The 12338-nt window shown below is 38.2% G+C and overlaps 1 protein-coding gene across 11 annotated transcripts in view; it reads left to right on the top strand.

Annotated features, from left to right (window-relative positions):
- The window catches only part of FAM184A (family with sequence similarity 184 member A), a 128003-nt gene that overhangs the window by 60305 nt on the left and 55360 nt on the right, over positions 1–12338 (top strand). For all 11 annotated transcript variants that reach the window (XR_008380161.1, XM_053591441.1, XM_053591450.1 and 8 more), the window contains exons 5-7: positions 1707–1904; positions 6015–6137; positions 11108–11269. Coding sequence is in view for 10 of the 11 variants with exons in the window: in XM_053591441.1 (XP_053447416.1) it covers positions 1707–1904; positions 6015–6137; positions 11108–11269 (483 nt within the window). In the remaining variant the exon portion in view is untranslated. The remainder of the gene's footprint in view (positions 1–1706; positions 1905–6014; positions 6138–11107; positions 11270–12338) is intronic.

Here is a 12338-nt window from a genome sequence, read left to right as displayed (position 1 = left end):
TAAGAGGTGACAGAGTACCCATTCTCAAAAGGAGGAAAGGAAGAGAAGTTCCATTGTCCTCTTTCTTAGATTTGAAATATTTGGTATGTTTATTCCTGCTCCACAGTAATAGTACATGTCTTACTCCTCCAGTTGTTTTTTGTTCTTATTTTGAGGAAAAGGGTTTGTAGCTAGACTGTACCTTACTGTGGGTGTGTTCATAATATGTGGGTGATGGTCTGTAACATAAAACCTTAAGATATTTCAACCTATTTCAAGCTAGAAACTGAATAAAATCGTATTTCAATGTGGTGTATATTTGTAGTCTTGGGTTTTGGATATTCTTTCCTTTCTCCTTCCCTCCACAGCTAAGCATGTTGGATAATGTTTATTCTTCTGGCTCCTGGCTCACTTCTGTTCTCTGCTTAGCCTGGCGCCGTCTGCTGGTACCACCTTTCCGTAGCATCTGCTTTTGCCCCGGTCCCCAGTGGTGTCCTAGTCATGGGTCCTACCTTACTGTCACTACTTCCTACCCGCCGGTTTGCAGTGTCTCCCTTCTCTTGGTATTTCATGTCCCTTTGTCTCTCTTACCTCCCTGGCCTTGCAGTCTTCTTCGTGAGCTTCCCTCCTCCATCTGGGCTCTTATCGTTGATGTTCCCAGGCTTTTTTCTATCCTCTACACACCCCTGCATTCCAGTACCATCAACCACCCCTGGTTGACTGGTCAGTTCTAAATCTGTAGGTCCAGGCTAGATATTTTTCCTGAACTTGAGTTTTATATATCTAACTTTCCACTGGGTATCTCTATTTAAGTTCTTCACAGACACGTCAAGCCAGCATGCCCAGAACTTTCTCCTCTTAAAAGTACTATATTTCTTTTACGCTTATTTCCACCAGTAGCACCACAGTCTAATTGCTGACTGGGAACCCTGGGAGTCATTCTTGAGTCTCACCAGGTTGTTCTTGTTTTCTCAGCCTCTTGTCTGTCACTAGGTCCTGTTGGTTCTACTTCCTTCATACGTTTTATTCCATCCTTCCCCTCCTCTTACCCACTCACAGATTTCAGGGTGAGGCACCTCTTTTTGCCTGGGCTATAGTTACCGCCTCCTCACAGCTCTCCTTGCTTTCAGTCAGCTCACTAGCCTGCTGCCAAGGTGATTGTTCTAAAAAAAAGTATCTTAAACTTCAGTGATTTCTTAGTGCCTTCAGAGTAAAATCTAAAGTTCCTGGTGCAAAGACCGCTTCTTATTATTTGACCCCCTACTTCTGAGCCCCGTCTCCACCCCCAGTCTCATACCCTGTTTTCCACCATACTGTACCTTTGCGTGGACTCTGTGTCTCCCTAAACTTTGCTGCCTGGTGAGTTACTTCTCATCCTTCAGAGTGCGGGAGGGCAGTAGAAATGGTTATGGATGCAGGCTTTTGACGTCAGACCTAGGTTTGACATTTTCTCATCTTTACTTTTCTTATGGGTTTGTTGTGAAGAGTAAATAAGAGAGTGTGCCATCACTCCTAGCTCGGGTTTTATCTCTTCAGTATTTTTTTTTTCATTTTTTCTGTGCCACCCTGTCACTGAGAACACCAATGATCTGTTCTCATGTTTCATAGTCTAGATCCCATAGCACTCAGTTCTTTCAAACTTACATCTTTATAGGGTCGTCAGATCACCCTGGCAGTCATGAAAAAAGCAGGTGCCAATTACTGACTTTTATCTGTTTTAATTTTAGAAAGTAAATGAAGCAAAGAGAACTCAGCAAGAATATTATGAAATGGAGCTAAAAACCCTGCAAAATAGATTGGAAGAGGAGGTGACTCAATTAAACGAGGCCCATTCTAAGACTTTGGAAGAATTAGCTTGGAAGCACCATATGGCGATGGAGGCTGTCCACAGTAATGCGATTAAGGATAAGAAAAAACTGCAAATGGTAAGCAAAACTTCTGTCCATCATTACATTGCAACTTGATGGGATTTCTGATAATGGCCCAGCATGACTTATGTTGTAAAATAATGATTTGTTTCATTTTGATGGCTGTTGTCTCGTAATTACTCTTTAAATCATGGTTCAAAATAACATAAAATAATGTGAAAGTTCTTGATATAGGATGTAATTTATTGAATTGATAGGAGGCATTGCTACTTTCTTTAAGCCATAATGGCAATTCTCTGTTATTTTCTTTTTTTCTGACAAAAATATCATTCAGATTAAAAACAAAAAACAAAAAAACTCTTTTTGATCTTGAGCCATCCCTTCATGAGACAACCCAGGAGATACATGCTCCTCAGGAAACCTCAGCTAGTTGAAGCACATATTCTCTCCTAGATGAATGTGTATGTTTCTTTCTCTGGGAAAATGATTTGTTTTTTTTTTTCTCCCCCAATTAAGTAATCACCTTGCTAATAGTGATACATGACAGACAAAATTGCATAGAAGAAAAAGCAAAGTATTTGGCGGCCCTTGGCCTTACTCGGCCCTTTGTTTACTGGCCACATAACCTCAGGCACCGAAGCCGTGCCTCAGGCTCCTCATCTGACAGAAGATGCCATCTGTCTTAAAATGTTACTGTAAGGATAAAGTGAGATAAAGCGTTGAGTACTCAGCCAGATTCCAGCATGTGGTAATAAATCTACTTATTAGTAGTTCCTACTGTGTGTCAGACACTCCAGTGATATTTTACGTATTTTTTAATTTTAATCCTATGACACTGTTGTTGGTTTGAGGGTCGTGCCTATTTTACTGAAGAGGGCTTGTGCTCAGCACATGCAGCAGTAAGTCAGGCTGGCCTCAAATTCAGCTTCAGACCTGTCACACCCCAGGCAACTAAATACCCCATTTAGGCATTTTTAATGATGGTTGCTATATGCTTTTCTAATAGCATCTTGTAGATTACAAAGAGCTTTCTCTTTTATATTCCTCAATACTCATAATGTGGAGATTGAAATCATTTTTTTTAATATGGATGGTGAAGAAGGTTTAGTAAACCTAAATTATTTACTCAGAGTCACAAACCTAGTAAGTGGAAGAGATAGGATATGAATTGATCTGCTTCAGTGCCCCTTCTGTTTGTGACACAACCAGTTGGAAAAAAACAGTTATGCCCTAAACTTAATTAAAAATTGAAATAAAATTTTCTCTTAGAATGTTATTTCTTTCTAAACTTACTATTATGTGTATGTAGCTAGAGACAAAAATTAGTGACATGCTGTTTCTCAAGATTCTCATTGCAGTTCTCTCTGTGCCTGTGTACTGTTCCAGGACCAGTTTGCACAACTCTAATTATGTGTACATGTATCAAGTGTTCAAGGTGTTATTGTAAAGTTTATTTATCTTATTTATTTATTTTCTTAACTTACTTTGAGACAGAGTGTCACTCAGTCACCTTAGGGTTGAATGCCATGGCGTCATAGCTCACAGTAACCTCAAAATCTTGGGCTCAAGCAGTCTTCTTGCCTCAGCCTCCTGATTAGCTGGGACTACAAGTACCTGCCACAATGCTCTGCTGATTTTTCTATTTTTAGTAGAGACAGGGTCTCACTCTTGCTCAGGCTGGTCTGAGCTCAGGCACCCTACCCCTTGGCCTCCCAGAGTGCTGTGATTATAGGCATGAGCCACTGCACCGTATTTAGTGATAACTGCTGCTTTGGTAATCTCTTTCCTCATTATCTTTTGTTATTTTTTTTCATTTCTATATCTTTTTCAGTATAGCTTCCTCCTTTCTTATTGGAATATTTAAATTGCGAGCATCCTGTCTCTATTAAGTTCTAAGCTCTGGAATCAAGACATATTTTATCAGGATTGTTTTTACCTCATTGCTTTATTACTCCTCATCTCTTTACCTAATTAAATTTTAATTTCTCAGTCACCTAAAAACCTGCCTTAAACCATTTATGTTTCTTATGATGTGAAATTTCCTGTATGTGAACATAATAAATACCTCCACTGCAAACTAATTTGTACCCCTCTCTTATCACAAAAACTTGTATGTCACTTGCTGCTTCAGTCCACGCTTGCCTATGTAGCATACATCTGAGTCTAAGCAAAAACCAGTCTTCCAGAATAGTCTTTCTCCAATGTCAAATTGTCTCTTAAGGAACTTTAGCTAAAGATGACTTCTCCACTCCTTACTATTTAATTATCAACAAGAATTACACGACAGAGCTTGGTGGCTCACACTTGTAATCCTAGCACTTCGGGAGGCTAAAGTAGGAGGATTGCTTGAGATCAGGAGTTTGATTCCAACCTGAACAACATAGCAAGACCCAATTCCTAGAAAAAATAGAAAAATTAGCTGGGCATGGTGGCACATACCTGTACTCCCAGCTACTTGGGAGGGTGAGGCAGGAGTACTGCTTATGTCCAGGAGTTTGAGGTTGCAGTGAGCTATCATGATGCCATTGCCTTTTATTTAGCCCAGGTAACACAAAGCAAGACCCTGTCTTAAAAAAAAAGGAAGGCCAGGTGTGGTAGCTCATACCTGTAATCTTAGCATGCTGGGAGGCCGAGGTGAGTGTCTCACTTGAGCTCAGGAGTTCGTACTAGTCTGAGCAAGAGTGAGACCTTGTCTCTAAAGAAAAGAAAAAAAAAGCAACCGAAAACACACCGAATTACATTGTCTATTAGAAGTTTAATTCACCCGCCCCACCACCCCCATTTGAGAATGAATATAAGAGAACCCATGCAAGAAATACTTAACATAGCAGGCTTGAGACTGCTGTCAGAAAGGCAATTGGCCCTTGGCTAGCTAGCATCTGGGGATTTGGATTTGGGGAGGATTCCCAGCATTTCCTGGTAAGAATGGCTCACTTTGCCTAAACTGTATATGCAAATGATGTGTTTTTTGCCAAACACTTGCTTTCTTTCTGGGAGTCTGGAATTTTGGTATGTCTCAGGAGGGAGGTACACTATGTGACCATTCCCTGATGAAAAAGCTGGGTATTGAGTCTCTTGTGAGCTTCCCTGACAGAAATCCCACACAAGTTGCCAGACGACCCGTTGGAGGTACTGTGTGCTGTGGGAGACAGCTCTGGGAAGCCATGCCTGGTTTTCCGTAGACTGACCCATGTTGCGTTTCCCTTCGTGGAGTGTGCTGTGTATCCTTGTGCTATAATAAATCACAACCATGAGTATGACTGTATACTTACTTAGTCCTTTGAGTCTCCTTAGAAAATTATCAAACCCAGGCACACAGAACCCTCTTCATTGCTCTTCTCACCCTACACTAAGGAAAAATTTACACTCCGTGCTGCCTTCATGGTATTCTGTATTCCCCTCTTGCTACATTGCCTTTCCTTGCTGGTGTATTCCCTCAAACTGTACTTAGGAATTGCTTTCTAAAGATTTCTCTCTACCAAGCTACACGTTATCAGCTCTCCTTTCAGACACTCCTGTACTCCCTATGAACATGTCTGTTTTAATTGATATTTTTTAATTGCTTGATACCAGGAGCTTATTAAGGGCAGGTACCATGTCTTATGGCCTTTGTTACCCAAATATTAAATAGTGTGCCTGGCAAATAATAAGTGGTCTTCAGTACTGGTTTTGCTCTTCAATTACTTTAATTTTGTAATTGCTAATTCTCTGTTATGTTTTAGTACTAGTTCCACTGAGTTGCAGAGCTGTTGCTGGATTTTGTTTGTTAAGCAAATATAAAAGAATTTTGGATTTAAGAGATAATTAAACTTTTTCCTTTCTTTTACCAAGTTCTTGTTAGTATCATACTTTCCTGTTTCTTAACTTTGGCTTGACCTAGTCTAGTCACATGTTCTTACCACTTAAAACATTGTTCTAATGACTATATTATGAGTGATTCAGAATGATAGAGTCTAAGCCACTAGGGTTAGAGGCACTGTTAACCTGATTATTATTAAGGGTAAGGCCAATTCAAAGAGCAAAGTATCAAAAAACGGAATAGTCTTTTCCTTGGAGTCTTCAAAGTATGTAAAGTATATAAGATAAAGTAAAATATATAATACTTGCAATTTTTAAAATTTATAAAATGTGTAATATCTACAGTTTTAAAAATTTTCTTTTTATAAGGAATTGGAGGAACAACATAAAAATGAGAAACAAAACCTGGAAGAAGATAAAAGTCATATTCAGCAAGAACTAGAAAACCTGAAGAAAGTCCTGGAAGATAAGCTGAATACAGCCAATCAAGAGGCAAGAACTCTTTAGGCCTATCACCTATGTTATATGTAGTAACAATAATAATGACTTATTCTGGTGACGTTGTATAGGTAGGTAAGCCTCAGTGAAGGTAACATACCTGGAGTAAAAACAACAAAAAGAACTTAATTTATGCTGAAGTTTTTATAGCACATTGGTTTATATCCCACTAGGTAAAAATTTACTATTAAAAACATTAAACCAAGGTAGCTTTTTTGGGAAAATCAAAACAAAGGAGAGCTTTACTATTTGGGAAAGAAAATGCAAGAAGATTCTGTGCTCTTTTACCCAATATTAGCTTAGTATCCTCTATACTATCTTCCTCAATTTTAATGGAATTGTAGGGTGGTAGCTAGAGTCCACAGGCTTAATCTGAATTCTGTATATGAATGACACTCCTCTGAAAACTGTATGTGACTGGAAAACGAGAGTGAAAGAAAATTTCAGCCTCAAATCAAAAAAGTTCAACATGGGTTAAGGATTGACATGTTACATGAAATCATGACTATGAATATAAAATAAAATACAAAAACATAAGTGACAAACCTTAGGACAAATAAAGCCTTTTGAACTCATGTCATTAATTAAAAACAGAGTATTTGCACAGATGGGCCCAGAACATCTGTGTATTAAAGCATAAGTAAAATGAAAAGAGAGGAAAAGTTGGGATGGATGGAATAATGGTTCATTAATTATATGACTGACAGAGAATTTATATCTGTATTACCTTAAGAGTGTTTACAAAACAATAAGAGAAATACAGACACCTAAACTTTTTATAGACTAAAGAAGAACAGGAAAAAAACAATTTGTTTATTGTCATTTTAAGAACTAGAAATGGGGTGGCACCTGTGGCTCAGTGGGTAGGGCGCCGACCCCATATACCGAGGGTGGCGGGTTCAAACCCAGCCCCGGCTGAACTGCAACCAAAAAATAGCCGGGCGTTGTGGTGGGTGCCTGTAGTCCCAGCTGCTCGGGAGGCTGAGGCAGGAGAATCGCTGAAGCCCAAGAGCTAGAGGTTGCTGTGAGTCCTGTGACATCATGGCACTCTACTGAAGGTGGTAAAGTAAGACTCCGTCTCTACAAAAAAAAAAAAGAACTAGAAATGGAATCACTGAGCTGCTATTCCATTGCTACAAAATTACCAATAAGAAAACACAAAGTGAGAACATGCTGTGTTGAGAAGGGTAAAGAAAGCAAAGAAGCTGCTGGTGGGAACATCAAATTGTATAAATTTCGTGGGAAGAGATTTAGCAGCACATACGAAAGCCTTAAAAATGGGCATGTCCTTGACTCAGCAGTTTCATTTCTGTACAACTGACCTTAGTAGGAAATTATGGATTATCGACAAAAATCAGTAGTATTTAGAAGCAACTTAAATTTTCATGGAACTCTTGTCTCTAGAAGAAAGGGAATCTTTTTTCTAATTCATATAGACATTGTTTGCTTCTCTGCCCATGCCCTGGAGCCACTTCAGTCCTGTGAGGGGTTGCCTTTCTCTCGTTTAGAGGTGCCCTGGCATAAGACAAGGTCAAGAAAGCAAGGGCATTGAGGGTACTTTTAGAAGAAGTTAAATACCTGTGTATCAAGATGTTAAAGAGATCTCACTACTTCTCAGTTGCTAGTAGGTATATATGAACTTTTTCTGCAGTCGACTAATTTGTTCAATAAATATTGAGCGGCTCCTAGGTACAGAGCACTGTGTTAGGCATTGTGGTTTTAGTGGTGAATAAGTTGGACATAGTCTCTACCACCATGGAGACACAGGGAAACACGTAATTATGAGTCTGTCCTATATTGCAAAAGAGTGGTGTGTAATTAACAAGGTCTTGTCAGAATAATAAACTGAAGAAAACTTACGTGAAGGCCCAAGGCATGAGAAATTGCTAGGAGTTGTAGGACTGCCAGTAGAGTTGGAGTATGATAGCAACCATAATAATAATTAATGCTTATTTAGTTTCATAAGGTCTGTCCTTTACACTGTTCCCTGATTTAATTTTAACAACAAAGCTATGCCGTAGATACTAGTTACTAAGTCACAGAAGAGTTATGTAACTTGCCCAAGTCACATAGTAAATTAGGAAAGCCAGAATTGCGGTCTAGACAGCATGATTTCAGAACTCAAATCATAGTTGTAGTGCTGCTCTTCCTTCTAATGAGTAGGAGGCCGACAAGGAGGGTTGCCAGGCTGAGGCTAGAGATTCAGGGGTACGCCTTGGAAGCCACATGAAAAATTCGGAATGTTATCCTGGGGACAGAGGGAAGATGTGAAGTACAAAACATGTAGATGCTTGCTTGGGGAATGGGGTTTATACATATGTCCATATTTGTAATTAAAAAAAATTCCAGTCTGGTGTTGCAAGGAGACTAGATCAAAGAAGAGCAAAGGTAGACAGATGGATATTCCAGGGAGGAGATTTGTACTTACTATATGCCTTCAGTGTACACATTAATAACAGGAATCGGTGTTCTGATCACTGTTGAAAATGACAAAAATCCCAATTCAAAGCAGACTGAGGACTGATCCATGTGACTGAAAAGTCCAAAGACAGTGTTAGCATCAGGCGTGAGTAGATTCAGAACTGAAATTGTGAACTGGAGCTCAGCTTGTCTTTTTCTCTTAAGCTGGATTTGTTCCCTTTGTGATGACTTTATACTTCAGTCATATATTCCCTTAGGTACAAGCGCAGAAACATTTTTCAGGAACTCTCTTAAAGTCCTGAGGTCGCTGCATAGATAAACCATGTACCTGCCCTGAACCAATCCCTGGGGCCAACAGAATGAGGCAGCTTTATTGGTTTCTGCTTTGATCAAGTTTGAGTTGGATCCTTTCTAAGACCACCCAGTGGAGGAGGGTAGATTCCCAGATGCCAAAGGAGCTTTTGGTATTGGGGGCAACAGATGTTTTCCACATGTATCAATTTTTATTAATTTATATAGAAAACATACTTTAATCAGTCATGCTCATCATTTATTATTTGATTTTTATATTACATTTAATTGACATATTTAGGTATTCATTATCTCTAATTAGAGTCTTAGCTTTTTCAACAGATCCTCTCTTTTAATTTTTTATGTGATAACCAGAATACCGTTCTTCATAAATTATTTCATGTATTGCACTTATATGCACAACTGTTACTCACCTGAACGTTTTCTGGGTTGCGAAAGAATGTTCTTTTCCATGTTGATAAATTTGGTTGTTCTTAATATTTATTGAGTATTACCTAATGTTTACATGTTGCTTTCTAGTTAGAGAGTCTTTTGCTATGTCCTTGAATTTAATATAGTAACTCCATGAGGTGGATATTCTTACTCTTATTTTATACTGGCAGAACATGGACTTGAAGCTACATTTTCTGCTTTATCACAGTAACGCACCTTTATGGCAAGTCAGGTCAATATAAAAAGTAGAAAAGATACCAGCAACTGATAAAGAATAGAGAAAGAGAACATATATTTTAAACACTTCAAGTGAATACTATATGAAATATGCCAGGAAATTATAATAATTAGTAAAAATCCTAATTGTATGTATTCAAATTACCTGAAAATAAATTAGAAAAAAAGGTCTTTTTGTATGCATACTGAAGTTTTTAAAATGACTCAGTGTAGTTGAACTACCTGCCTAAATCAGTTATAACCATGAAAGAAAATAGTCAAACATACATCTAGAGAGGTCCAAGGCCCAGAAGACTGAATGTATAAATTCTACCGAAATTTCAAGAAACAGGTAATTCTTTTGGCATGAAAATATTTCAGAACACACACACACACACACACACACACAAAGGAAACTCCTCAAATCCTTTTATGAGGTTAGTATCCCTTTAGAGACACTAACAAGTCAAATGCTATAACCACCAATATTGCTCCTCATTCTGCTCAGGAACAGGGTGGGAAGGCTCTGCCCTGGGGAGAGAACTGTGAGTCAGAGAGGGGTTGAAGGAAAATTGTCATAATTTTCTTCTTAATGTTTGTCTTTATAAGGAGGAATATTCAGATATTCCTACATTGTAAGTTTTAATTATTATAGAATTTTCAAAGGCTTAGCCATTTTGGTTTTTAGTTTTTGTTTTGAGACAGAGTCCCATTCTGTCACCCTGGGCACAGTGCCATGGTGTCATAGCTCACAGCAACCTTTGTTTCAGCCTCTCCCACCACCCTGGGCTAGTTTTTCTATGTTTAGTAGAGATGAGGTCTTGCTTTTGCTCAAGTTGGTCTTGAACTCCTGAGCCCAAGTACCCATTCGCCTCAGCCTCCAAGAATGCTAGGATTTCAGGCATGAGCCAAGAATGGAGTTTTTACTTCGTAGCATTTTCCTAGATAATTTAAAGTACGTATCTTATTTATGGATTTTAGTTCTCATAATTTTAGGGTAGAGATTTGCTTAATCACCAAATTGTTAGCGTCTAACTTGATGAGTATAAATCCAACTCTTAAAGAATCCATGAGACATATTTTGTGTGGAAACATAGAAATTATAGCTTATTCTACACTGTACTTTGTGATACATTTACCAGCTTATCAATATTGACCTAAATGTGTTCACCTTTGCAAATAGCAGGAGCTATGGACATACATGAAATAAAGGGGATTCAATTTCAAAGAATGGTTTTAAAAATATTTTTAACTAAATTCTTTTCAATCTTTGTTATAATCTTTATCTTGCTTTAATTCCTTCTAATAGATGCCTTATATTACAGAACCAGGAATTCTCTTTGTTCAAGTAGTAGCTTGAGAGGTATATCAGTTTCTTTACATGGTTGTCTTGAAAAGGCAATATCTTAAATATGGAATTTTTTTCCAAAAAAATCTTTCATTTGAATCTTTCTTTGAAATTTACCAAGAAATGGCCCATTCAGTAAAATTATAATTAAAGAAAAAACTTTAAGAGGAAACTGTAAGACTGTTATGCTAGCCTGTTATAATGAGTTTGTTAAAAAGACTCGATTTGCTTGCAGATTGCTCGCCTCCAAGATCTGGTAAGGACAAGTGAACAAGGTCTGGGCTGTGCAGAAGGACTTATTGTTAGTCTTCGGGACTCCCAGGAAAGGCTTCAGAATGAGCTTGACTTGACTAAAGGCAGGCTAAAGGAGACCAAGGATGCTCTGCTAAACGTGGAGGTAATTTCATGAGTTTATGGTGATCTGAAAATTGGCAAAATAAAAACATAATTTAGCCACTTAGCTTAAAGCTATTTAAACATTATGTTATATGTAATTAGCATATTAGTTCCCAGAGCTACTGTAATGTAGTACTATAAGCTAGATGACTTAAAATGGCAGAAATTCATTCTTTCACAGTTCTGAAGGCTAGAAGTCCAAACTCAAAGTGTTGGCAGGGCCATGCTCCTTCTTAAACCTCTCAGGGAGGGTGCTTTCTTGCCTTTTCCAGCTTGTGGAAGCTGCAGGCATTCCTTGTCATTGAGCAGCGTAATTTCTATTTATGCCTGTCTGCACATCATCCATCTTAGAAGAACACTAGTTGTATTGGATCAAGGCTCACCTTATTCTACTTTGACATCGTTTTTAGTAAATACATTTGTACTGACCCTATTTTGAAGGATGGTCACATTCTGAGGTGGGGGGGCAGTGAGCACTTCAACACATCTTTTTGGGGGGACCCAGTTCAACCCATATCAATTATAATGTGCAGTTGTTTCACTGGTAATAGTTGGAGCTTTTACACGTAGCAACTAAATGCTTCTCTGTGATCTACAGATTACAGAAATACTCTTGTCTTTTCTCTTCCATTCTTATGAAGCACAGGAAAGATTTGGACTGCCTTAGATGCTAGAGAAGGGAATCAATAAAACTGAGGGGATAGCTAGCCGTCAGCGAGTTTTTCTGAAATCACCTTCAGAGAGGTGATTTAGAATCTAGTCTCTGAGTTAGCTGATTGTATTGAATTCTGGATCTACCACTGAGTATGAAACTTTGGGCAAAGCTTCAGTTTCCTCATCTGCACAGTGAAGGACAGGTGAGGGATAATAACACTCTTAATACACTGTTATTGTAATAATTCAGTGAGATAAACTGTTTACAGCATAGTGCTTAGTAAAGTAGTAATCATTTAGTAATTGTTGCCTTTTATGAATATTATTTAAAATTTTATTAAGCTTAAAATTGACGACATTTCAAAAGCATATAAATAAGAACACTTTAGTGGACAAACCGTGTACATGGTGCATAC

This window comes from Nycticebus coucang, chromosome 5 (assembly GCF_027406575.1).
Source record: "Nycticebus coucang isolate mNycCou1 chromosome 5, mNycCou1.pri, whole genome shotgun sequence".
NCBI lineage: Eukaryota > Metazoa > Chordata > Mammalia > Primates > Lorisidae > Nycticebus > Nycticebus coucang.
Note: the sequence above shows the minus strand (reverse complement) of the source record. Positions and strands in the feature narration are given on the sequence as shown.